We start from the raw sequence: 27,832 nt of genomic DNA on the forward strand, positions 1-27,832 counted from the left end.
CACTGAAATCAATAAAGAGCCTTTTACAGGCCCATCATTCAATTGCTAATTTAATACAGATGTTTAATTTTTATTTTTTGTCAACCACATTTTAAGGGTATTTTTGTAACCATGTGGCTGTGCCCACAATGATTCTGAACAGCTATCTTTGTTTAATTTCCCTAAATCAGGACTTTCCCCTAACTATAACATCAAGAAGTTAGAAGATTTTTCTCTGAAATTATTCTGCTATCAATTGTCTAAAATCAGAACACAAGCTTTTCAATTTGAGATAATCCCAGAAGACATCAAGACACACAAAATCATAAAACATAATTTAAAAATAATCAGACCATATCTATCTAGGTGTCTATGTGGCCCTCAACACCATAGCATGAATTTCAACACCTTATTGTCTCTTAGCAGGGTTAGAAATCTCTCTCTAAAGAAAAGGCAAAAAGAAATGAAACATTGTCTAAATCTGACACCTAGTGGCCAATTAAAGAACAGATTATAGGACGAGATGAAAACTATGGCACAAAAATTCCGTTATTCTCTAACCATCAGCAATGCTAGACCTGCATCATTCTGCACCTATATCTTTTCTCTGAGAAAACATGATTCTACACAGCCAAGAAGCAACTCAAACAGTGAGAAAACCTTTGAGGGATAGGTACTTCCTCATGTCTGGAATGCTTGTAAGAAGGTATATTTTGCCATTAGAAAATGAAGGCTGCGTTGCTGGAAATCACTTGTGTGCAGACAATGCTTTACTGAAGCAGGGATGATAATATGTTATCTCAAATGCTTATTTAATACATGGGTTCTTTTTAAGACCTGCAGTAGGAGTGGTCTCACTGGTGAGCTGGAAGGCTGTGCTTGATTACATCAAAAGTGCTTATGAACTCTAATTTCTTAGTTATTACATAAAATCTAATAAAGGCTAACTGCACCTAGGGGCATCTGCAGGCAAAGGGACTGAAACAGAAATATCCCATTTTGATTTAATTTCAGGTCAATGGAATTGAAATTCATGTAAGAACAGCAGTCCATGGGCCAGATTGCTAAAGGTATTTAGATGCCTAAAGACACAGAGGTTAGTGGTATTTTCAAAAAAGGCCTAACTCCCACTGATCTCAGTCAGCCATTTCAGAGGGCTGTTTCTTGGGTGGGGTGTACGTGGGTGGCTGTCAGTGCTATATGGCATTAGTCCGTTGCTGGGCTACTCTTTAAGGAGAAAAGAAAAGCCAGAGGAATAGAAACATGTTTCAAACGAAGGGCAAAAAAGAGAGTGAGCAACAACTGCTGCTCCCAGGGCCTGCTGGCATAGAAAATGGGTGGTCATAGGCACTGTTAGCATAAGCAGGCCAATGATTACACCAGTGGTGAATTTGGACCATACCCTGTAGTAGACCATATGCTTCTTAGTCATGTATGAGTAACATGCTACAAGTTACCAGGCCAGCATCTACTTACAGAGACACTTTTGCTGGCAGATGCCTCCTGTAGGTGGTACTTTGCAGAAAATGAGTCATTTGCAGTGAATCAGTATCCCCAATGCTATATCCTCACAGTAAAACTCCCTGCAGAGAACTAAAGTGGAGAAAATTTCCTCACAGAATCCCTCTACCATCATTCCATTGGGATGCCCACCTCTATACCTAGAAGATCCAGTGGATTCTTGTGGATCATAGGGGAATGGGAATCAGCAGAAGGCCTGCAACTGCCATGCAGAAAGTCTGTGCTTTCATACTGGCTCTGTGCCTCTGGTGCTCCTCACTCCCTGGCAAAAGGGAGACAATAAAATCCTGCTGCCAGGAACTTCCCTGAGCGGAGCCATGGAAGGAATGTAGAAAAGCAGCTGGGAATCTCATCCCTTTCTTCAGCCACTGTGTGACATTTACATGAAAACAGGAACCCAGTCTTCATTTTTACCCTTACATTGGATGAGCTGGTAAATCAAGCTCACCCAGGATTTTGAGTACAGGAATATCCCCAAACTGAACTTTTCTTGCCTGTATTACCCCCTCTGAGGAGAAATCCTAGTCTGGTTTAAAGAAGGAAAAGTACACCTAATTTAACAGTTTAATTGGAAGTTCCTCACCCCACCCTGATCAGTCTGCAGTTTGAATCAAAGGAGAGTCTGAAAAAGGAAAATATCACCTCAAAATTAAACTGCTCAATTAAAAATGATGGCCCAGGTTTGTGTTGGGGTGGTGGAGAGACCCAGGATGACCACATTTTAAGTGTAGCTCAACGTGTTTGGTGAGCAGTAAGAAAGTAAATTCCATTTGTCTAGCCCAGACTGTAGGTTATCCTGGGCTGTCAGAGACAGGGATTTTTTCTAGGCTAGGTGGAAATCAATCCCTTCTTCATTGATGGCTACAACTTTGTCAGGGTCCCATACTGCTTCAGTGACATGGACCTGGCTCACTTTGAGAAGAATGATTGAGTGGTTAGGGCGCTAGACTGATACTTGCAGTGCTTAATTTGTGCCAGGGCTGAGCCCCAGCACCTCTGGGCTCGGCAGTTCCAAGCCCCGGCACCTCTGGGCTCGGCTGTTCCTAGCCCCGGCACCTCTGGGCTCGGCTGTTCCTAGCCCCGACACCTCTGGGCTCTGCAGTTCCTAGCCCCGGCACCTCTGGGCTCGGCTGTTCCTAGCCCCGGCACCTCTCGGCTTGCCACATCAGTTATGACAGTAAAAAATTGCTTGAGCTCCAGCACATCTTTCATTACAAATTAAGCACTGGATACTTGGGACATGCAACTTCAATTCTTTGATCTGCAACAGACTTCCTGTGTGACCCCGGCTAAGTTGCTTAGTCTTACTGTGCCTCACTTCCCCAGTTGTAAAGTGCGGGTAACAGCACTGCCCTGGCTCACCAGGGCTTTGTGAGGATAACTACATTATTGACTGTAAGGTGCTCAGATACTATGGTAATGGGGACCAGGTACATACCTTCGATAGAGGGAAACAGTCTTTGAGGTTTTATAACCCCCAAAGTATCTTACTGCTTGTGAAAAAGCATTGAAGAGTGAGAAGGAGATTTACAGAGGACATGTTGTAGGCTCTACATTCTACTAAATGTAATAATGTAAGTAATGCATATAGTACATGTGATGCAAATATTAATATAGATCAATCTTGCATTGTCTTTGCCTTTACAGCAATTGTTTTGGGAGGCACCAGGGCTTAGTGGCTAGAGCACTAGATTGAGACTCAGGAGATCTGGGTTCCATTCCAGACTCTGCCAGTGGCCAGCTAGGAGACTGTAGGAAAGTCACTTTTACCTCCCTGAGCCTCAGTTTCCCAATGTGCAAAATGGGGATCATGATCTGCTGATGCAAAATGCTATATAAGAGCTAGATGTTATGATTATCTTTTTACTCTTTACAGAAATCTTCCATCCAGTCCCAAATGATTGCTCAGACACACTCAAGATGCAGAGCAACGGATCTTCAGAAAACTGTGCTGATCCTAATATAACATTTAAAAACTCTCTATACGCAACCACTTACACCATAATATTCATTCCTGGTCTTCTGGCAAACAGTGCTGCATTATGGGTTTTATGTCGCTTCATCAGCAAGAAGAACAAAGCTGTCATTTTTATGATTAATTTGGCTGCAGCCGATCTTGCTCATGTTCTCTCGTTACCGCTACGAATATATTATTATATAAACCACACGTGGCCTTTTGGGAGATTCCTCTGCTTGTTATGTTTCTACCTGAAGTATCTCAACATGTACGCAAGCATTTGTTTCCTTACCTGCATAAGTATTCAAAGGTACTACTTCCTCTTCCATCCATTCAAAGCCAAAGACTGGAAGCGCAGGTATGACGTCACCATTAGTGCTGTGGTATGGATTGTGGTTGGGGCTGCTTGCTCACCATTTCCCATTATGAGAAACTCTGACTTAACCAACAATTCAAATTTCTGCTTTGCAGATCTTGGAGTCAGGAAAATTGACAGTAAGACAGCTTCTGTGATTATGGTAACGACAGCTGAGCTTTTAGGATTTGTGGGCCCTCTAATTATTATTGTATACTGTACCTGGAAAACAAAAGAGTCGCTTCAGAAATACGAAATGCCTTTGCAAAATGCCAGTGAAAAACGGAGAGCTTTACGCATGGTTTCTATGTGTGCAGCTGTGTTCTTTGTGTGTTTCACACCGTATCACATAAACTTCTTCTTCTACATGATGGTGAAAGAGAATGTTATTACACACTGCGCCATACGCCGAAGCACTCTTTACTCTCAGCCCTTTTGCTTAAGCCTGGCAAGCCTGGACTGTTGTTTGGATCCGATCCTCTACTTCTTTACAACAGCAGAATTTCAGGATCAGTTATCAAGACACAGCAGCGCAATCATCAGGAGTCGCCTGATGAGCAAGGAGAGTGCCTCGTCGATTAAGGAATAAAAACCATGAGCATTTTTTTTAACCTTATTACATATGAAATCTTGGACTGCTCTATAACTCTGTAGTCAAATAAGTAGAATAGAAACACCTGCAGCTTTACTTGATGGGGTTTGTGATGCTGAAAGTCTTTTGAAATATAGACAACAATGTTCATTTAAAATCAGCAGTCAAATGGTATGGGTTTTGAGACTGGAGAACCCCTGACTGGAGTGAACTGGTGGAGTGCCTCACCTGATCTACCTGAACTAGAAAATACTGTAGGGAGCAGTGCTGCCTTTGCAGGGAGATGGGAATGGCCTAGTAGCTCTTTCCTAACTTGTGTGGTTCTATGATCAAGCCAAAGACACTCCAAACACCGAGGCCCAATGTGACCTCCTCTCAGCAACTGCTCTTCTGCAACAGAAATACAGCGCAACAGGGGAAATAATTAACAAACAAAACCAAGCACAGAGACACAAAGTGGAGCCTCCTCAGGGTTTGCAGCTTGATTCAATATGGCGACCACATTTCCATAGGTACACAGTTGCTCTTTCTACACTGTGGTGTCGCTAGTGAAAATCCTGTACTGCTAGGGCCTGCTGTTGGCACTAAGCATATTGTGTTATTCACAACACGTTTCTATCTCTTTTTCACATTTTCTTTCCATCTTTTCTTGTTCTCTCCTTCCATTTCTTTATATCCCTCTCTTCTTCCATCTCAAACATTTTCCCCTTAGTCAGACGTAGGTGTCTGGGTATCCTCCTCCCACCTCCCGCCCCTGCCTGCCCTCAGCAGCCTGTGCTACAACAGAGGTCAGGACTCGGCGACTAAGTTCTTCAGCTGACCTCCACAAACAGTGCGGCCTGTACATCGAAGAGTGGGCTCTTCACCTGCTGCCAGCTGCCTCCTCTCAGCTGCTCACAGTCAAAGTGTGCTATATGGTGCAGGACCTTCACATCAGGACTGCAGGCCCCCTCGTTCCTTGCTGCACATGGCCCTCTTCCGTTAAGCGCTTTGCAGTTCATCCATGCAGTAAGAGGATTGATTTAGTAAATTCAACTAACAAATAAATTAGCAGAAAGAGTGATCTACCCACAGTCGTTCCACTAGTGGAAAAAAAAAGAAGAGAGAGGCCTAATTAATTGAGTAAATTATTAATAATTCCCTCTGCTCTAATGGTGACCTCAATTTGTGGTCACCCCCCATAAATACATTAGCTATTAAAACATTCAAGCAAACTGCAAAGTATTATTTCACAGAACGTAGAAATTAGCACCCTAAAAATGGGTCAAATTCATCCTAGAGTAACTCCACTGATTTCAGTGGTCTTATACCTGGGATTGATTTGGTCAGATGTGTGTATACTGATTTATCCACTTTGAATGAATTTTAAGACAAAAATTGTCATTAAGTAGCAGCAACAGCATCTACATCTTGCAAAAGTAAGCCTTATGTGTAGCTATAAAACACAAACAAAAGTAGCTGAAACACTTAAGTGTAACTACCTGAATTTCATGTTATTACTTTTTGGCTCGGCCAAAAATGCCTTTCCATTTAGTGTCTCCCAGGTTTAAGGGGGCTGGGGATGGGGAATATCGCTTCGGTTTAAATAATGATTACACTGGGTATTATCTTTAATGGCAAATGATTACATTATATTGACAATAAGCTAGGTAGCTCAACTACCATTTTTTAAAGCTAAATGTTATAGTTTATATACATGCAGCTGTTTTTAAAGGGATATTTCAGTGTTCACAAGTGTAACAAGGGAATATATTTTAATTAAAGGAATTAGTCCTAGCTTCTTTAGCTTCTTAGTGACAAAGTTGTTCAATAAGTAACCAGTGCAATGCCTACTGAAATCAGTGGAAAGACTCCCATTGCCTTAAAAACTAGACACTGTATTTTGCCAAAGACATACACACACACTTAACTTTATGCATTACAAGTACTCCAATTGAAACATACATTTAAGCACATGCATAAGTCTTTGCAGGACTGGGGCCTAAGTGTATATTCAAGCCTGTACAATGCAATTTTTATTAGTTTTTTTTTTAATCAAGTTTTTCTCCTGTGCCATCAACTGTTCTATTTACTATCCTGTGTGGATTCAGCCTTCAGTTGTAATTATTTCTCTGAGAATGTTTATATATCTTAGTCAGCTATTGGGAAGTGTTTAGTGCAATTTCCTTCAAGCTTCTGTTTTGCGCTTTGTTTGGTGGAGAAACAAATGTTTAAGGTATCACAATGACATTCGAACAGCTTGTCTTCCATTTTTCTTTGCAAAATCATGCTTTAAAAATAAATACATATTTGCAAATGTAACACAGGTTTCACAAAGGTGTGTTAATGTCTCAGACAACAGTGTGTTTTCCAATCCTTGGTTATTTGCAATACAGTTTTGCTGGCGAGTTCCAACAGCCTATTCACTTTGAGTGAAATTCTTCCCTGTGGAGAAGGCCAGCTCAGGACCAATGCACAAATTAAGTCCCACTTAAGACCTTAGAATAGAACTGGGGCCAGCACTCAGTCATATAGGCCAAAGACGTCAAAGGGCTACACATTTGATTTACTACCAATCTTAGCTGCATTTAAACTGTCTACACACAGTTTTTATACCAATTTAACTACACTTCTACCCCGATATAACGCGACCCGATATAACACATATTCAGACATAACGCGGTAAAGCAGCGCTCCGGGGCGGGGGCGGGGCTGCGCACTCTGGCAGATCAAAGCAAGTTCGATATAACGCGGTTTCACCTATAACGCGGTAAGATTTTTTTGGCTCCCGAGGACAGCGTTATATCGGGGTAGAGGTGTATTTCTATCAGGAAGTTGATTTTTCTACCAGAATAGTTAAATGGGTGCAACCCCTAGTGTGGATTTCAGGTGCTTTTTACTGGTATTGCTTATTGCCTTTCTTGTACAGGAATAGCAACAGAGGCATCATTTCAGAGAAATTCTAGGGTGGGGTGAGAGTTGCATCAGTGTAGAGAACACTATATGTAGTTATGTTATAAGCTGCAAAGTCTTTGGGTAGGGAGGGGGAAGTGGAGCATATAGATCTATGAAAAGTCTGACGGTGGAAGGAAGCTGCTCCTTTCCCTTCTACTCCCCCGCTCCACAGGAAATGACACCCCTGAATAGCAACACTAGTCTAAGCACCTTTATACTGATATAGACACCAGTGGGGGTTAGATTATTGTAACTCCTGCAGTATTGTTAAAGCAGTAGAAGACAAGGCCTCAGCAGTGAAAGGGTCTGTATTTGGAGTGACAATCAGTGAAGATCAGAATCTGTGTTGCCGCAGAAACAGCAGCGTTCAAATTGTGGTTTTAAAAATGTATCAACATCACTTCAAATAAAGTGGAGATTGCTAAACTATAGAAAAACAAAGTTACAGGCTGATCTCTCTAGGGAGAATGTCTGCTTTTATTTGCTCCGCAGAGAATTTTGATGACTTCTCTTAATGTTACAATTTCTGTGGCAGCAAATAAAATTGCCCATTCTTATTCTTGCCCTGTTGTCCGAAAGGCCCTTTGTGAGTGCCAGAAGGAGAACTAAAGACGAAGCTTCTTGTTTGTGAGACTCGAGATCTCTTGCCATTTTTTTTCATCATTGTCTGAGAGCAGCCTTCCCAGTAATAGCTTCTGACATGTTGTCTCTTCTTTTTCACTTCCTTTTTATAGATCTGCAGTTGAAAAGTGAGGCCACCCCTATTTTCTCACAAAGTTTTCTCAACACCTGTAAACTGATGTGCTCTCTGCCCTGATTCCTGTGGGTTACGGGCCTACATTGCTCTAAAGGCTAACAGCTCAGTAGTCTTTGCAAGGGATAACCTCCCCTTCCACTGTGACAGAAGTCCCAGTGCACCAGTCTCTTCTCAAAGCTGCTGCTCCTCTCTCTGCCTGCCTCACTCCTTGGCTTGCATAATGGACTTGGAAGAGATCATATATTGACTCTATATAGACTAAAGTAAAAGTGACTCCTGTCATGTATCACAGTCTACACCAATATGTGAATATGACATGAGACTTATGTCTTTCCCCATGGGAAAACACCTGACTTCTCTCCCCTCCCACTTTTAGAAAGTCCCATCTACAGATTTGCACTGATTTCCTTTTGCTCTGAAATTTGAAAGTAAAAATCAGGAATGAAAGGGCTTTTATTCAACATTAAACAGCATCCCCAACTCATTTGCTCCTTAGGCCCAGGCCTCATGACCCTTTTGGTTAGTATGGCTCAAACTTCAGCATTTCTACTGCCTACTTGGTTGAGAGATGGTGGTTCACAAATGGAAATGGTAATCACATGATCTAGAACCACACATCCAATGGGTGAGACCTTGTGGGTTGCATCAGCAGGTTTACTTGTCACTTCCTCCACTCCTTTTACAGTAAGTTTGCTTCATATGCAATCTGAAAATTGCTTTCATATTCAGTTCCCTGGAACCATGCAAGGCTTATAGTATTGTGACAGTAGAAAGCAGTCCAGGGAATCTGCCATGTTCCATTCTGTGAGGATTCCTTTCATGGACTGTCTACATCCTGGCTCCTGGACTCCCCAGTGAGTGCATGGCAGTTAAGATGGCTTTGTGTTTCCTCAACAAATACACCAAAAAACCCAAAACAAATGGCTGTCCCTCCAAAGCCAACTAACTTTCATCAGTGACCCCTCAGAAAACCAAAGATGGGCCCACTCCAAAATCCTGGGTCTGATCACATCTAAACTTTGGGTGGTTGAAATCTGGAACTTTTCACCTTCACTCCACTGCTAGAGAAAACTTAGTGTAGTGTCAGGGTTGAACGAGAACTGGCCACTATCCAAGTAATGTAACAAATTCTCTGAATTGCTCACGTAGATCAAAAATATATCACATATCAACAGGGCTCTCAAAGGGTGTGGAATGCTCAGCAACAGCAAAGCAATAAGACACTCCCCTTCACTGGTGAATGCTTGTTGGGTGAAAAAATGTCCAATAGGAACAGGTAATGATCTGTGTTATGTATATGAACATTTTGATTATTAGCACATGTTGCTTGATCTATCGATTGTGTATTAATTGTATTGATTACTTAAGAATTTCCAGTTAAAACTCTGAGGTTTGGTAGGTTCTTGTCCCAAGATCAGACCCAGTATTCTTAGAATTTCTGTTCAGCTGGAAACCCTGATGTGCACAGTTACAACACTCACACTTAAGAAAAACCTTCTGTATTTATAATATGTTATTAACGCAGTTAGTAAAGCTACAAACACTCCAACCCAGCAAGGTAGATAGACATAACATAGAATGTGTGTCTGAGCATCCATATGCTCACACCATCGCTTGAAAAAAGATCCGAAGTGTTAGTCATCATCACCAGTGGCTGTCATCCTGGCATCTCCCAAGAATTACCTTTCCCCAATGCACACAGGCCGGAATACAACTTTTATAATGTGTTGTGCTGAAGCCACTGTGCCTAATGCATAGTCAGTAGGAGTTTTCCCCTTTTTCCTTATTTGTACTTCCTTACCCTATTAATGTTGGGGTGCCCGTCTCCCATAGGTTAAGAGTCCATTTACCTCAAGCTTATTAGCATATACATCATTAGTTACCATGGCATTCTTGTGGTCAGACATCTGTTGATGTTCCTAAAATAAAATATCACAAACAGGTACAAACTAGTAAGCTTGTGGTTACCTGTCAGCAGTTCAGTCACTCCTGCCTTCTAACTTGTGATATCTTATGATCTACGGTTACTCCTGGTTAGCTGCTTATGCTAAGGCTTTTTGGGCCTTATGCCTTGTTTAGCTAAGCTATTGTCTTGTCTTACATGCCTTTTAGGCTCATTACATTACTCCCTTAACTTATACCCAGGCCTTACCTAGAAAATACCTACGCCTTATGGCTACTTATGAGAGGGCTTGTTCCTTGCAGGTTTGACACACAATCCCTCACCTGATGTGCCCTTTAGTATTTCAGTAGTACCTGGTGAAATACTACCAGTATTTCAGAGGTAAGTGGTGGTCCTCTCCCCAAAAAGATCAGAACCCTGTTGTGCTAGGCAATGTACACATAGAGTAAGAGAATGTTGCAGTGTTGCCAACTGACAATTTTATCATGGGTGTCACACTATTTCGTGTTTTTCTTCAAGCTGCTGCTACTGGAGTCAAGGGTTTTGGTGAGAATCTCAGCTTTATTTATTTTTTAAAATGCAAGTTTCTAGCCCTTGTTGCAGAGAAAAACTCTGAAAATATGACCTGAGTGCACCCTACAAGCTCATCACCTATTAGGTAAATAAAAAGAGCCCCAAATTTATCTATTTATTAAAATCTCATGCTTTTTAAGAAAATCTCATGATTTGTGGGGCCTTACTCATGATTTGTGAATGCTTGAGGTTGGTAATTCTGCAGTCCCTGACCCAAAGTGTGTGCAAGTGTCAAAACACAAAGGTAAAGAATAACTTGGCCATTAATCACTTTAAAATAAATCTAAGTCTAAATGAATGCCACTTCTGTAAACACTATTTATATATTTTATGGTGAACTTCACCCCTTGTCAGAGGGCCTAAACAAGTGATATGCACCACTTGACTCATGAAGGTCAGGTTTAAGTAGGCTCTAACTAGTGCATGGGCTTCGTGCCAGGACTCTGCCCACTGGTGAATTTCACTTGATGTGAGTAAAACCCCTTACTTTAGAGAAGTACAACCTTGTTTTACATACATCCTTCAGGTGCATCCTGTTTGATATGAAAAAAATGTTCTCAGTTTAGAGAAATGTTGAATTGCATTTGTCCTTCTGCCCACAGAATACCAGTTTATAGGCTTAAAAGGATATACATTTAATTTCACTGCCACTTTAAACTTCCTTGTACCTTCTGTCAGAGTTTATAAAAGCAGAGGTTAGTCCCTGTAAAATGTGCACTTGTGTAGAACTATACTTAAGCAAGGATAGTTAAGCAAAAACATACATACATAGAGTTTATTCAGTCCATTAGAAGAGAAATAATTATACATTTTAATGTATGACAATGGATTTTTAAAATTAATATCTGTGGGCAAGATTGTCAACCTGTGTAACGTTGGTTGTCAGTGATGTCACATAATAGTGCATTCTGTGATGCTTTTAATGACCTAGAATGTGTGAAAAGTTTTCAGAGGGCAAAATAAACTAAGAGGTAAAATACAACTACAGGGGAAAAGCCCACATTTTAAAAATCTCTCAGTTGGACTGTGTGTGCCCATCCCTTTGGTTTTTTGGACGTTTTAGGGAATGAGTGCGCCATTTCTTTGCTGAAACAGCCACTTTGAAGCAAATACTGGAGAAGATGCACAGAAAACAAATTTTGAATTTGTAAACCTGGTCACTGTCTTCCCAACACTGAGATTCAAAGCTTCCAGTGATTGCAGGAAGCCCATGACGTTGCTGACTCTTATTCATATACAGATCTAATTAAAGTGATTAACAAGCAGGAATAATTCAGGACCCCATAGATCTGTCTATGAGTTTTAAAATATAAGCACTTAGGGACAAACCATGGACCTGCACAAAGCTCTTTTCCCCATAGAACTTTTCCCTTGTGCAGGCTGCAGAAAGCAAGTACATACTTGGGGTTGTAATAGCAATTGCTGCCTCTTCCCCCACGTGGTGGTTTGGACTAGTCGATCCATGTAGTTGCAAATGTACAGGCTACATTCCCACTTCATCTAGACAACCCTTGCCCCGACAACTATTTTCTACTGCCCCAGAGAGAACGGTGCTTCGTGGGTCATGGGGGGCTGGACCCAATAGCGCCTGCTCACTGTAACTGGTACCTTCCCCTGCACAGAGGAATCATGGTGGAACCACTGCTTTAAGGATTTTGTATGTTCAAATGCAGTGGGGTGGGGAGGGAAAGGATCGGGATTTGCCCCATAGCAATTGCCAGAGGATTTAAGCAACAAATTATTGTAGATTATACCTTTCCCTCTTCTCCTTCCTCTTGGTACCCCAGTGTGCATCTGCTTGTTTTGAATGACCCTAAAACCAACCCAACAGGATATTATAGCAAGAGAAAGAATATATTTCAATTTAGTCAGCATCTATAGTAAGAACTGGGAGCACTACGCCAGCTCTACAGTGCTGCCATGTTATCTCTGCAGATGCTGGGACATGATATGTGATGTGCATCATCATATCACATCATTCAGCAGGAAACAATGCAACTAATAGTAACTCACATCGCAATGCCATTTCCGGACAATCCAGAAAGTAATATGTCATCACCACTGAATGCAGTACCATGCATAAGGACAGGGCCGGTGCAAGGAAGTTTTGCGCCCTAGGCGAAACTTCCATCTTGCGCCCCGCCGCCCAGCCCTGCAGCAGCTCCCCGCCCCCCCCGCCCTGAGGCGCCCCCCCGTGGCAGCTCCCCGCTCTGCCCTGAGGTGCCCCCCCTCCACGGCAGCTCCCCCCCGGGGAGCCGTGCAGCAGCTCCCCACCCCAGCTCACCTCTGCTCCGCCTCCTCCCTGAGCACGCCGCCCCAGCTCTAATTCTCCTCCCCTCCCAGGCTTGCAGTGCCAAACAGCTGATTGGTGCTGCAAGCCTGGGAGGCGGGAGAAGTGGAGCGGCGACCGCGTGCTCGGGGAGGGGGCGTAGGAACGCTGTAAAAAAAAATTGGGGGCACCGCTTTTTGGCACCCCCAAATCTTGGCACCCTAAGCAACCGCCTAGTTTGCCTAAATGGTAGCACCGGCCCTGCATAAGGAAAGGACATCTTATACACACATGGAAAAGGAATTGAATGAGGCAGAGAAAAGAAAGGTATATCTCAAATACATGACACTGGACATTACATGCCTGTATAAGATGAGAGTACTTTTAGAACATTCAAGCTATAAACCATCATATATTTTGGATATGGAAAATAAACCAAAATTTCGCACCTTTCACTCATTTTGAACGACCTAGATCAGGGGTTGGCAACCTTTCAGAAGTGGTGTGCTGAGTCTTCATTTATTCACTCTAATTTAAGGTGTCGCGTGCCAGTAATACATTTTAACATTTTTAGAAGGGCTCTTTCTATAAGTCTATAATATATAACTCAACTATTGTTGTATGTAAAGTAAATAAGGTTTTTAAAATGTTTAAGAAGCTTCATTTAAAATTAAATTAAAATGCAGAGTCCCCCGGACCGGTGGCCAGGACCCAGGCAGTGTGAGTGCCACTGAAAATCAGCTCACGTGCCGCCTTCGGCATGCATGCCATAGGTTGCCTACCCTGACTTAGATCTATATATTTTTCAGTTATATTTTAGTATTTGCTCACTAGCAGATTTGTGTGTGCACAGTTTTAGCAAACAGATGGAGTCTACAATGACAAAACGTCACAGGCAAAAGTAAAGTATAACTTGACTGAGGGCATGCATAGAACATAGCAGAAACTCCAATTCTGTGCAAAATTAAAGCCTGAGTCGCATCAAAATAACATCATCTGAATTGTTTTAATGTCAGTAGCTGAAAACACGTTGGCTGGCTAAGTGAAAAAAAATACAGGATTTCCTGTTATTCAGTCACTGTATCAGTCTCCAGATGTCAGCGGATTTTGGAGCACTAGGGCAAGAGGGTGAAATTTCTCTCTTCATGTGAGAAGTTTTTAAAAATATCTCTATCGTTGGAATCTACAGCATAAACTGTAGCTAATAAAAAACATTTTGCTTTTTCCCTACTCTTCGCTGTGGATATTTCTGTTTTGAAGAATGGAAGTTAGAATGAGGTAAGATTTATTTTTGCTGCACATTTCCTTTTGTAAATCCAAGCCATAACAATATTCAGCAATACCATCGTATGCTTTTTTCAAGAGAAACTTCAAACAAATGCTTGTATTGGTAGGCTGTCCTCAGCAGCCTTTGATAGAAGAGCAATTTGCTGTTTCATTTCTGAGTGGTGGGTAAGTAAAAAGCAATGCATTGTGATAGAAAGCCTGTATGAGAAAACAGCTGAAGACTGTTCTACAGAAAACATTACGTTGATTGATAGGACATTACAACAGATCATTCAGTTCTGTTTCACATATTCTCTTTCAGTTGCATGTGTTAAAAAAGCTAATGATAATTACTATTTAAACAAAAGCTGTAGAAAGTCTCGTCTACTTAAATCAGAAACTCTAGAAAACTATTTCAAGTCATCAAGTGGATTTTTATTAAAAAGATGCATTTCCCCACCGCTGCAGTATTTCACTATAATTCCAGAGAGGAACCTTTGCCATAAAGTTCAGATTCAAAGTTTGGGGTTGTTTGGATCTGGAATTAGGGCTACCTCTATATAAATAATAATAATTATGAAAAGACTATGTTCCTACTGTCTCTTTGAATTTGGAAATTCTAAGCACAATACCACAGAAATGTAGAACTGGGTGGGGCACACAGTGAGTCAGAGTAATGATAATTCCGGCAATTTCCACTGATGACTTCTGTAATAAAGACCATATAAGTACATAGCAGAAAGTTAGATTGCTGATATATTAGTGCTTCTTTGCATTTATGTTTATTTTAATTATTAGCTTAACCTGCTAATTGAGCACATGGCTACTCTGTATAACCCATGTTGCTATCACCTTTACCTACATCCTCCTTCCCCATTCCTTGTAATGACACCCATTTTTTGTTTCCAGTCTTCAGTTACCCTGTAAACCCTTCACAACAGGAACTGATTGTTAGTATGCTTTTATACGGCATCTAGTATAATGGTACCTTGAACCTGCTTGAGACCTCTAGGCACTACTGCAATAACAATACCAAAATGGCAAATATATTTAGATGATTAAAAGCTACAATACATTAATATTTTTCCAAGGTCTTAGAAAATATCACTGAGTCATAACATCACTGTCTTTACCCAGGGATAAATGAGGGCAGCACTTAGAAAGAGTCAAAGGGGCCAGAGACCAAAAGGCAAGAGAGAAAATTCACCAGAGGTTCAGCTGTGAACACATACAAAATAAAAATCACTTATTTCAGGGAGTATTTTATTGAAGGAGAACTGGATTTAATCCAAATTGACAGCAGCTTGTCAATAGGTGCTAGCTGCATTCATTCCATGTGTGTGTTACAACCAATAGACTACTAAACAAAAAACAAGTACAAGCCAGCCAGAGTGGCACATATGTTTTCCCCACATTCAAGTCTGGTCAGCACAATCTCTGTTTCCCTTTTTAACGTCTTGAGGCCAAAAAAATCTCAGCTGCATTTAATTAGTTCCTGGCTGGTTCCTGAGCTGCCTCTAAACCCTTGATGCAAATTTCCCCCCAAGCCCAATGTCATTGGTTAGCTTGGCAGGGCCTCCTTATGAGGACAACATGGAGGTCAGGTGTGTTAGGATTTGGGGGCCTCTCTAAGAGGCACCAAAAAGTCTGTACACCCTTCCATAGAAAGCCACAACCCCAAATGATACTATAGGACATCATGCTAGCTTCAAAGGAAGTGGGTCCTTCAAAAAGTGTAAAGTTAGATACGAATATCTGATTTCTCCGTGAACCACCAAGCAATTTCTCTCCCCATATCTTCCTCAGAAATATAGGGCCAAGACCTCACTATTACTTGCCATCAGGCAGAGAAATGACTTCCCTGGATTCAAAGAGCAGTTTTTACCAGTAAAGCAAGGGTTTAATAAACATTAATTGAGTCTTCAGACAGCCTTCGTGTCTGGTGTGAGATGGAGTTAATTAGTACATCAATATTGAACTCTGTCGTGGGAAGACAACTACCCAGAAAGACACCACATTTCATGTGTCCACCAGGGAGTTGGGGCTGGTGGGGACTTTTAAAGAGGAAAGTACAGCCCTAGAACTCAAGGCGCCTGATACTGACTTCACCGATGCTGCTGTAAATCAGAAGTAAAGTAATGCTACGGACTGACAGTAGCCAGGAAAAGGTGCTAGCAATTTATGACTGTTCACTGGTCTGTTTGGAATAAGGTTTAATTTAGTGTATTTATCAAATTTTAATGTAAAAAAAAATGTGCCCAATTACACATGTACCTAGTTAAAGATCAAAATACAGCCTCTGTACAAAAAATGCAAAGCAAGTCCAAACACATTCTCAGGTGCGAGGTTGAGAAAAAAGATGGACATGCCAGGTCACTGAACATGGGCTGTGCTGGACAACTTGGTAAGTGAATTCCACAGTTAAGTGCCTCCATTGACTATGCCCTAATAGCAGTCCCTGTAGGGTTACGTTTTGAGAGTTTGCTTGAGTGCCATAGATGACCCCATCCTCCCTCTGGCCAATGCCATTCTTCTCCCTGTTCCAGACTCACGGCCTGCCCCACTCACCCCTTTCGGAGGTGAGCAGTCCTGAAAGCAAGGAGCAAGATGGATGTGGCTATAGAGGGGACTGGTAAGGTGGGCCAATAACCTTGGGGACAGCAAATACCTCCAGTGCTCTGAGACCATGGACAGCAGCAGCACCAAGCATAAGGGGCCATCACCTTTTGTGGTGTCACCTCCCGCATAGCTACTGCCAGCACAGACCCCATGGCGGGATCAGGGAGGAATAAAAGAAGTAGATGATCAATAGCGTAGTGCAAACAAGCACATGAAGGACAGCTTAACCCATTCAGCCTGCTGCTTTTTCTCCGACCACTGGCAGCAGCACTCCCCACCCAATGGTCATCTCTCTCTCAGGATGAGGCTCCACTGAGGATCTTCAGCAGCAATTACTTTGTTCACTATCAGACCATCCACATTAAGCTACACACAGCTTTTCCAAGGACATCTGTTGTGTATATTTAAAAATATACATTTTTGATTTTGAAAAACAAAAGCACGCTAGCCCACACTAACATCTGCTTTGCCAAAGTTAATGGTCAAAACTGGACCTACTTTTCCTACATGAGCAAAGTTCATGTATATTTATCTACATGAGCATTTTTTTCTTTCAGTCTTCATCATGCTTTAGTGCATTTTTGAAAGAATGACAGGAGAGAAGAGTAAACTCTTGAAAATTGGAAAGTGGAATAAGTAGGAACTTAAAAAAATGATGACAAATACCTTGACAATGTTTGTTGTTGTTGTTGTTGTTGTTTTTTAATACTGTCAAGCCCTGTTGTCATAGCTCTGGACAACAGGATATTGGCACCCTTGCTAAATACAGTCAGCATTACTTCCTCCTAACTACATTGGTCACTCTTAGAAACGTGCCAGTTTTGCTTCAGATAATGGTTACTTTAGCATTTGCAGTAATATCTAAATTTCCCTATGCTTATTCTAAGGAATCAGCAAAATTCTGCAGAGATTGGAGTAAAGTTACTCTGGATTTAATTCTCAGAAGTGCTAAATTCTCACAACTCCAGTTGAAGATAATAGAAGCTATGGGTATTCAGAACCTCGGGGGGGGGGGAGGAGGGGAGGAGGGGAGAAATCAGGCCCTTAGTTACCCCAAGGCGAAAAACTCTCCAGTATTTAAATATGAGCCCAGTATTTGGGGCAGAGATTAAAGATAAACTAGGCATGGCCCAAAAACCTAAACAAATATTTTGCCCCAGTTTTTAATAAGAGTAATGAGAAGCTTAGGAGTAGTGGCAGGGTAGGTAATGGAAGGAAGGATATGGAAGTAGAAATTACCCCATCCGATGTGGAAGTCAAACTCAAACATCTTAATGGGACCAAATTGGGGGGTACAGATAATCTCCATCCAAGAATATTAAAGGAAGTGGCACATGCAATTGCAAGCCCAATAGAAAGGATTTTTAATAGGTCTGTAAACTCAGGGTCATACCCTCTGACTGGAAAATTGCTAATAAAGTACCTATTTTTAAGAAAGGGAACAAAAAGATCCAAAAAACTACAGGCCTATTAGTTTGACATCATTTGTTTGCACAGGCTTGGAACAAATTTTGAAAGAGAAAGTATTTAAGGACAGAGTTAATTGATAATTGGAATAAAATACAACATGGTTTTACAAAAGGTAGATCATCCCAGACTAACTTGATCTTTTTTTTTTGAGACGATAACTGATATTTTAGACAAAGAAAATGCAGTGGATCTAATCTACCTGGATTTCAGTAAGGCATTTCATACAGTCCCACATGGGAAATTATTAGTTTCATTGGAAAAGATGGGGATTAATATAAGAACTGAAAGGTGGGTAAGGAGCTGGTTAAAGGGGAGTCTACAACGGGTCATATGAAAGATGAACTGTCTGGCTGTTACTAGTGGAGTTCCTCAGGGATCAGTCTTGGGACCAATCTTATTTAACTTTTTCATTCATGACCTTGGCACAACAAGTGGGAGTGTGCTAATAAAATTTGCAGATAACAAAAAGTTAGGAGGTATTGCCAACATGGAGGAGGACCAGAATATCATACAAGAAGATCTGGACAACCTTGAAAACTGGAGTAATAGAAATGGGATGAAATTTAATAGTACAAAGTGCAAGGGCATGCATTGAGGGACTAGCAACAACATTTTTTGCTGTAAGATGGGGATGTATCAGCTGGAAATGACAGAGGAGGAGAAAGACCTGGGCATATTGGTTGATCACAGGATGACTATCAATATGATGCAGCTGTGAAAAGAGCTAATACAATCCTAGGATATATCAGGCAAGGTATTTCCAGTAGAGATAAGGAAGTGTTATTGCCATTATACAAGACACTGGTGAGACCTCATCAGGAATACTGTCTCATGTTTAAGAAATATTAATTCAAACTTGAACAGGTACAGAGAAGGGCTGTTAGGATGATCAGAGAATGGAAACTCTACCTTATGAAAGGTGTCAGAGTGGTAGCCGTGCTAGTCTCTCAGCAAAAACAACGAGGAGTCCCTGTGGCACCTTAAAAGGGCTTGGCTACACTTGCAAGTTACACCGCAATAAAGGAGCCCTGGGCGCCCTAGCTCACTCCCTGTCCACACTGACAAGGCACGTAGAGCGCTCTGACTCCATGGCTAGAGCGCTGCTGGTACTCCACCTCGGCGAGAGGAATAACGTTTGCTGCGCCTTGGCTACAACGCACGGGCGTCAGTGTGAACGAGGTGTTGGGTTACTGCGCTCTGATCGACCTCCGGAAACGTCCCATAATCCCCTTAAGTCAAGTGGCCACTCTTGTCATTGCTGCTGTCTGAACTTACAAGACAGCATGCTGACATGCTCTCAGCCCCCCCAAACACCACTCTCTCTCTCCCCACATACACACAACACACTCCCTGTCACACTGCACACACCTCCCCCCCCAATTTGAAAAGAACCTTGCAGTCACTTGCATGTTGGGATAGCTGCCCATAATGCACCGCTCCCAATGCCGCTGCAAGTGCCGCAAATGTGGCCACACCAGTGCGCAAGCAGCTGTCAGTGTGGACAGACTGCAGAGCTTTCCCTGCTGTGCTCTCCAAAGGCAGGTTTAACTCACAGTGCTCTACAGCTGCAAGTGTAGACATACCCTTAGAGACTAACAAATTTATTTGGGCGTAAGCTTTCGTGGGCTAAAACCCACTTCATCAGATGCATGAAGAGGAAAATACAGAGGCAGGTATAAATACACAGCACATGAAAAGATGGGAATTGCCTTATGAGAGGTGACCCAGGCAGCTTGGCTTGTTTAGCCTAACCAAATGAAGGCTGAAGAGAGAGATGATTGGTCTCTATAAATACATCAGAGGGATAAATACCAGGGAGGGAGAGGAGTTACTTAAGTTAAGCACCAATGTTGACACAAGCACAAATGGATATAAACCAGCCATCAATAAGTTTAGGCATGAAATTAGACGAAGGTTTCTAACTGTCAGAGGAGGAGTGAAGTTCTGGAACAGCCTTCCAAGGGGAATAGTAGGGGCAAAAAACCTAACTGTCTTTGAGACTGAGCTTGATAAGTTTATGGAGGGGGATGGTGTGATGGGACTGCCTACAATGGTGTGTGGCCCATCTGCAACTACTAGTAGCAAAAATTCCCAATGGCCAGAGATGGGACACTAGATGGGAAGGGCTCTGAATTACTACAGAGAATTCTCTCCCAGGTGTCTGGCTGCTGGATCTTGCCCACATTCTCAGGGTCTAACTGATCACCATATTTAGGGTTGGGAAGGAATTCCACCCCCCCAGTTCAGCTTGGCAGAGACCCTGTTTGTTTGTTTTTCACCTTTCTCTACTGCATGGGGCACGGGTCACTTGCTGGTTTAAACTAGCAAGTGAATGGTGGATTCTCTGTAATGTGAAGTCTTTACATCTTGATTTGAGGACTTCAGCAACTCAGCCAGAGGTTATGGGTCTACTACAGGAGTTGGTGGGCGAGGTTCTGTGGTTTGCAATGTGCAGGAGGTCAGACTAGATGATCACATTGGGCCTTTCTGGCCTTAAAGACTATGAGTCTGTGAGTAAAAGGTAAGGGCCTCATCCTGCAAACACTACTAAACACAGGCTGGGATTGTCAGGAGGGATCAGCACACACAACTGGGGCCAGAGTGCTCAGCTCCTATTTAGAAATCCAAATTTGCGGCTAGAACTTCAGAAGAGCTCAGCATGTGCATGGTGGGTGCTGAACACTTCTGAAAATCACACCACAAGTTTCTCAGTGGGAGCACCTGGGTCCAGAGCTCCTTTGAAAATTTGGTCTCAACTGTGGGTTCTGAACTCTTGGAAATCTGATCAGGAGCTTTTTAGAAAATTCTAGCCAGAGGGCTTACAAGTGTGAGCAGTCTCATTGACACCAAAATCATGTCTTTATTCATTACACATTGTCATCAGTGCCAGTCAGATTTTCAAGAACTATGATAAAGATTTTGCAAGATCAGGCCCTGGTCTCTTAGAGAGAAGCAAAAGAGACATTAACTCTGATCCAGCTGTGACACCTTGTGGTCAATTTAAAAATTATACTCATAGCATTTGGTGCTAGGGTGAAAATTACATGGTTTAGTCTTAAATGATGGTGTTATCTGTGCCTCATTTTATAACCTGCTGCATGAACAATAATCCCTTTGCCTAAAAAAATGTTTCCCCAAAAAGGTACTCAGGAAGGGTGAAATTCATCACAGTAAAGAAGGCCTGCACAAGTACCTCTGCACCATTTAAGCCCTCAATGTTGGGCATATATGGCACATAGAGATTTATGCAGGTGCATATGGATGAATGTCACCCAAATTGGAGAACTTCTGGGGTAATTGCAGAGAGATATTTTTCCCATCATGTCTGCAATGGTTAGATGTTATTTTCTGTTATTACAAAATGATGACTGCATTATGCCATTGTGTAGTAATGCATTTCCAATACCGACATAGAAACTGACGCACATTTGGTTAGATATTAGTTTAAGTTTATTAGTCCTAAATATGGAGCCAGAGCTCTGATGGAGCTGTCTGCTCCTTTCCATCACAGACCTCCTCCACAGTCTGCTGTCTGCTAGCCTTGTTCCTTATTTAAGCTATTTATTGTTTTACTTCTGATAATGTAATACAAGATCTCTATGGTGGTTGTTAAAGATGCTCAGACAGTCTGAGTTAATTCAAAACTATATTTATTTAATCTCTTGTTGGAGACGTCTGTAGGTCTGCATGGGGACACTGATTCGATAGGCGTTTGAATACAGTGTGCAATGAATGAAGTCAAATGTTATGGAGAAACTAGAGATCTGAAGAGTAGCCTGGCAGCCGGCAACAAGCTGATGAATAGCGTCACTGTGGCATTAGGACACTGTCAGAGTAGGTTTACATTCTGGATGGAATTCCATAGGACTACCTCCAGTCAAGGCTGGCTGGATGATGCACTGAATCAGCACATCTAAGAGATGGCCCAATTCTTTATCCTTCCTAGTCAACCCGCACAACTTTCTGATCAGTGCTGGCTGGCTATGAGACCCTGGCAGAGTAGGGTTTCCGGATAGCTTGTGTGTCTATACCCAAATCCCAGAAGACTTTGGGCTGCTGAATGACTGGAATCGAAGAGTGAATATGACCCAAGGATGCAGATGTTCCAGAAACAACTACTCATGCTGGGATGGCTACAGAGTCATTCCATTGATAACTGTATTGGGAGCTTGGTCAAGTGACAAAATCTCTTTTATGGCCCTACTACTGATGGTAAAAGCATCCTCTTTGCTTGTCATTTTAATCTCAGTTTCTGTAATGGAGTGAACCACAAAGCTTTTCTTTATACTCCTTCCTTTTCAATAGGTATTTACTATGTGTACGGTCTCATTTAAATGTTTTTGTCTGAATTAGAAAATACAAACATCAATATTAATAAACACTGAACAGTTTTTGCCTTTACTGTCTTTGTTTTTACTCTCTACAGAAATCCTTCTTCCATCCCATCATCTCCTAAATGAATGCGCAGATACATTCAAGATGCCGAGCAACAGACCTTCAGGAAACTGCACTGATCCTCATATGGGATTTCAGTCCTCCCTATACGCAACCACTTACACCATAATATTCATACCTGGTCTTCTGGCAAACAGTGCTGCATTATGGGTTTTATGTCGCTTCATCAGGAAGAAAAACAAAGCTGTTATTTTTATGATTAATTTGGCTGTAGCTGATCTTGCACATGTTCTCTCATTACCTCTTCGAGTGTATTATTATATAAACCACATATGGCCTTTTGGGAGTTTCCTTTGCCAGTTATGTTTCTACCTGAAGTATCTCAACATGTACGCAAGTATTTGTTTCCTTACCTGCATAAGCATTCAAAGGTACCTTTTCCTTCTCCATCCATTCAAAGCCAAAGACTGGAAGTGCAGGTATGATGTCACCATTAGTGCTGTTGTGTGGATCATTGTTGGGGCTGCTTGCTCACCAGTTCCAATCCTGAGAAGTCCTACCTTATCCAACAATACAAACACCTGCTTTGCAGATCTTGGAGTGAAGCAAATGACTATGGAATCTTCTATTACTTCAGTAACAATAGCTGAATTATTAGGGTTTGTGGTCCCCCTAGTTATTATTGCATACTGCACTTGGAAAATGCGACAATCTCTACAGGACTGTCAAGTGCCCTTGCAACAGAGAAGTGAGAAAGAGAAAGCTTTACGGATGATTCTGATGTGTGCAGCTGTATTCTTCATATGTTTCACACCATATCATATAAACTTTCCTTTATTTATGATGGTGAAACAGAATGTTATTACAAACTGCGCCATACGCAGAAGCACTCTTCATTTTCATCCAGTTTCTTTATGTCTTGCAAGTTTGAACTGTTGTCTGGATCCAATCCTCTATTACTTTATCACATCAGAGTTTCAGAACAAATTATTGCAATGTAGCGGCTTTGCCCTCAGGAGTTGTCTCATGGACAAAGAGAGTGACTCATCTTCCCAAGAAAACAGCGATGATACTAAAACACAAAAACCCTTTTCATGTTTTAAATTTCGGTCTTTTCCAAAACTCTGGTCAAATAAATACACAGAAACTCCTCTAACTGAACCAGAGGGGCTTTTATTACAATAAGCCTTTTGAAACTCAAGACAGTTTGTTCAGCATAGGTGAAGTCCAAAGCTCAAATGGAGATCACATTAAGCCCAGAAATATGTACTGAATAACAGTACATATTCTTCCTTAAAAAGACGCTCCCGAATGTAATCGTAGCAGCTGATCTATATATTGAAATACCATTGACCATAATGGGAATTCCAGCCACCGAACAGTTACAAAACAGCTACAGCCTAGGGTTCCACATAGGCCATTTCCAGTTCTGATGTTGATGCACCTATGAAAATGTTATGTCATGGTTATATCTCTGCTTTTAGACAATCCTTGCCTTAAAGGACTTTTACCCAAGGTACATTTAGAATATCTGGTATATCTGTGAATACATTTTTAAATCATTAAATTAATGTTTTCTACTGAAAATAGTAGCTTGGTCTGAGTCTTGATTAACACAATTGTTTTAATGGATTTCAACAGAAAAGGAATAATTTCTGATAAGATAAAATGTTTCACATCCTTGAAAATCCTATCAATATTCTGGGTTGCTGGGAAGGTTTCCATTTTTCCTTGAATTAATAGCAACAATACAGCCTTCCAAATGACAATTTATTCAGGAACAAGAGTGAATTAAACTTCAACTTAAATACTAAGTCTGAAAAGTTCTAAGCTGCAGAAGCTCTGGAAAATTACAGATACTAGGCTGCACTTGTTCAGCAGAGAGGTCAGTTTATTGAAAAAATTAAAAAAAAATGCTTTCAAGCAACTCTGCTCTTCAGCAGGATTCCCCCTGAAATACTCAATCCTTGTCTAGACTAGGGAAAAAAGGTTGTTGTTTTTTTAACCTCCACTGAGTTAGCTCATTTGAGCTAGTTAAGTCAATTGAAAGCCCCAGTTAATGTCACTGTAAGCACAGCTTAAAACTGTTAGCTCAGTTTTGGCAAGCTGTGTCTTAGAATATATGTTTTCCCTGGAAAAATGTGTGTTTTTATGTCAAGATAGCTCCATCAATGTAAAATCCTAGCGGAGACAACACACAGGTAGTTTTTACCTCAGTGTAGCTAGTTGAGGTCAACCCCAGGTAGAGGGCATAGTATTGAACCTCAGCTAGCTACGCTGAGGTAAAAATCACCTGTTCATTGTCTCTGCTAGGATTTTACATTAAGGTTGCAAACTCTAGTCAGTTACCTCCATGTAAAAACATACCTTTTTTAGTGATGAAGACAGCCTTAGAGGCCTGCTTAGACTATAATTTGACCTGCTAAAAATCAAGCTAAAGATGTCTACAGGGGTTAAGTGGGGGTTTCAGTTGAGTTGAATTGGCTCAACTGAGTTCACTCCATTGAAAAAAGCATCTTTTTCGTTATCTAGACAAGGCCTTGGACACTCCATAGCCTCTTCTGTTCAGAATTGTAGCTGTGGTGGCCCATAGGACTTCTGGGGAATGGCAGATGCTGAGATGGTTATTTACTAGATGAACATTAAAGAACAGATTGTGTGTGCAAAGGGGGATGAGGAAGAGGGTCCATAGAGCCTTCTCCATAACTTGTTTACCCTTGTAGAGACCAGGTACAGTTGCAAGGAGGAGCTCTACTAACCAGCATTGCCAACTCTCATGATTTTATCGCAAGTCTAATGATATTTGGCATTTTACTTAAAGCCCTAGCTCCTGGAGTCATGTTAAAAAAGCTGAGATTCTCTTGTAAATAAGTTTCCAGCCCATGTACTTTCAGAGAAAGCTTAAAAATGTGACCTATGTGCACCCTAAAGGCTCAGAAACCAGGAGGCACATAAAGAGAACACAAAATGTGTTATTTTATAAAAAAACATGAATTTTAAACCAATCTCATGGTTTTAGGGCCTAATTGATGATTTTTTTGAATGTTCGTGTTCGACACTACTGAGCAATGTTCCCAGCTAGCATTGCCAATGGTGCAAACAGAAACACAGTGAGAGTGTATCCAGAGTCACTGGAGAGGGCCCTGAGTGAGGGGGTGGAACAAGCTTGTACCTGTTTAAAGAGTGGTGTGCACCAGATTGCATAGGCCAGCCCTACAGTACAGAGAAGCAGAGCCCAGCAGAGAGGCTGGATTCTGGTTCTATATTTTACAGGGCTGATGCTGTAAACTGCTCAATACCTCCTGTAGGGGCGTGTCAAGGCTGTATCCCCACTTTGAACTTTAGGGTACAAATGTAGGGGCCTGCATGAGGACTCCTAAGCTTATCTACCAGCTTAGCTCTGGTCTGCTGCCACCATCTCAAGAACTCCCCCCCTGGGAAGCCTTGAGAAACCTTTCACCAATTCCCTGGTGAACACAGATCCAAACCCCCTTGGATCTTAAAACAAGGAGAAATTAACCATCCCCCCTCCTTCCTCCCACCCTCCTTTCACCAACTCCTGGTGAATACAGATCCAAACCCCCTTGGATCTTAAAACAAGGAGAAATCAATCTGGTTCTTAAAAAAGAAGGCTTTTAATTAAAGAAAAAGGTAAAAAGCATCTCTGTAAAATCAGTATGGAAAATAGCTTTACAGGGTAATCAAACTTAAAGAGCTCAGAGGACCCCCCTCTGTCTTAGGTTCAAAGTACAGCAAACAAAGATAAACACTCTAGTAAAAGGTACATTACAAGTTGAGAAAACAAAGTAAATCTAAGACGCCTTGCCTGGCTTTTTACTTACAAGTTTGAAATAGGAGAGACTTGTTTAGAAAGATGGGGAGAACCTGGATTGATGTCTGGTCCCTCTCAGTCCCAAGAGCGAACCACCCCTCTAAACAAAGAGCACACACACAAGCCTTTCCCCCCCCCCAAGATTTGAAAGTATCTTGTCCCCTTATTGGTCCTTCGGGTCAGGTGTCAGCCAGGTTACCCGAGCTTCTTAACCCTTTACAGGTAAAAGGATTTGGAGTCTCTGTACACAGGAGAGCTGTTTCCCTTCCCTTTATAGTTATGACAGGGCGGAATCCCCTCACCACACAAGTCAACGGGAATTGAGGGTAGACAGCTCCTCTTGAGGCAGTCAGCAAATGTCAGCAAAACCCTGGGCTGAATCTAATTCAGATATGGCACTAGTAAACAAAAAAGAAGGGCGGATCATTGTGACGGGATCCCCCCAGGGTATAGTCTGGGGCTGTGGGACCGCTGTGTCCCCTTAACTCTCTCCAGCCTGGGCTGTCTCTCACAATGCCTTGCTAGTGACCAGCAGCAACCCATCCAGGCGCTGTGATCACTCAGCACAACCGCATGTGGAGCCCCACCCCCAGCTAGATTGCATGAATGCTCCCAGAGCCACTCATGAATCACACAGAGAAAGGCACCAGTCAATTTTCCCTCTCCTCCCCCCTGCTCCCAGTACTGTACCCCAGGAATATACCATCTAATTTATTAATTGGTTCACCACTTCAACAATGGAAAGTGGACATACACCAGCCTTTGTCAAACCTGAGCAGATTTGCTCCCACACTTCATACCAACTCACTGGTAAAGATAAACAGTTAAACAAATTTATTGGCTATAAAAGATGGATTTATAAGTGATAGTAAGTGATTGGTAACTAACTCTGACTTTTTGCCTAAAGAAATAAAATATAAGCACGCAGTCTAAATTCTCAACCCTATTAGACTGGGCAACATCTAGATCAGGGGTCAGCAACCTTTCAGAAGTGGTGTGCCAAGTCTTCATTTATTCACTCTAATTTAAGGTTTCTCGTGCCAGTAATACATTTTAACGTTTTTAGAAGGTCTCTTTCTATACATCTATATTATATAACTAAACTATTGTATGTAAAGTAAACAAGGTTTTCAAAATGTTTAAGAAGCGTAATTTAAAATTATATTAAAATGCTGATCTTATGCCACCAGCCTGCTCAGCTCGCTGCCAGCCTGGGGTTCTGTTCACCTAGGCCGGCAGCGGGCTAATCAGGGCCTGCGGCCGGGACCCCAGACCTGGGGGGAGGGGTGTTTCAGGGGTCAGGGCAGAAGGCTGAGTGTGTGTGGGGGGGTTCAGGGCAGAGGGATGGGGCTGTGGGAGTGCAGGGCAGAGGGATGGGTGTGTGTTGGAGTGGGGAGGCTCAGGGCAGAG

At 41.9% G+C, this 27,832-nt stretch overlaps 2 protein-coding genes across 2 annotated transcripts; both read left to right on the forward strand.

The window, feature by feature from the left end:
* Nucleotides 1-3,384: 3,384 nt before the first annotated feature.
* On the forward strand, nt 3,385-4,401 carry LOC112110002 (putative P2Y purinoceptor 10). The gene has a single exon (XM_024204778.2). It carries the CDS (start codon nt 3,421-3,423, stop codon nt 4,399-4,401), a length of 981 nt encoding a protein of 326 aa, XP_024060546.2. The 5' UTR covers nt 3,385-3,420.
* Nucleotides 4,402-13,983: 9,582 nt separating this feature from the next.
* Nucleotides 13,984-24,129, forward strand: LOC112109997 (putative P2Y purinoceptor 10). The gene is made up of 2 exons (XM_024204768.1): nt 13,984-14,118; nt 22,622-24,129. Exon 2 carries the CDS (start codon nt 22,675-22,677, stop codon nt 23,773-23,775), a length of 1,101 nt encoding a protein of 366 aa, XP_024060536.1. The 5' UTR covers nt 13,984-14,118; nt 22,622-22,674; the 3' UTR covers nt 23,776-24,129.
* Nucleotides 24,130-27,832: the final 3,703 nt, after the last annotated feature.

This window comes from Terrapene carolina, unplaced genomic scaffold (assembly GCF_002925995.2).
Source record: "Terrapene carolina triunguis isolate 2854851 unplaced genomic scaffold, T_m_triunguis-2.0 Scaffold131, whole genome shotgun sequence".
NCBI lineage: Eukaryota > Metazoa > Chordata > Testudines > Emydidae > Terrapene > Terrapene triunguis.

Bases quoted from the DNA above. Each gene is read 5' to 3' on its own strand.
- LOC112110002 (XM_024204778.2), top strand. From the start codon at position 3,421: ATGCAGAGCAACGGATCTTCAGAAAACTGTGCTGATCCTAATATAACA.
- LOC112109997 (XM_024204768.1), top strand. From the start codon at position 22,675: ATGCCGAGCAACAGACCTTCAGGAAACTGCACTGATCCTCATATGGGA.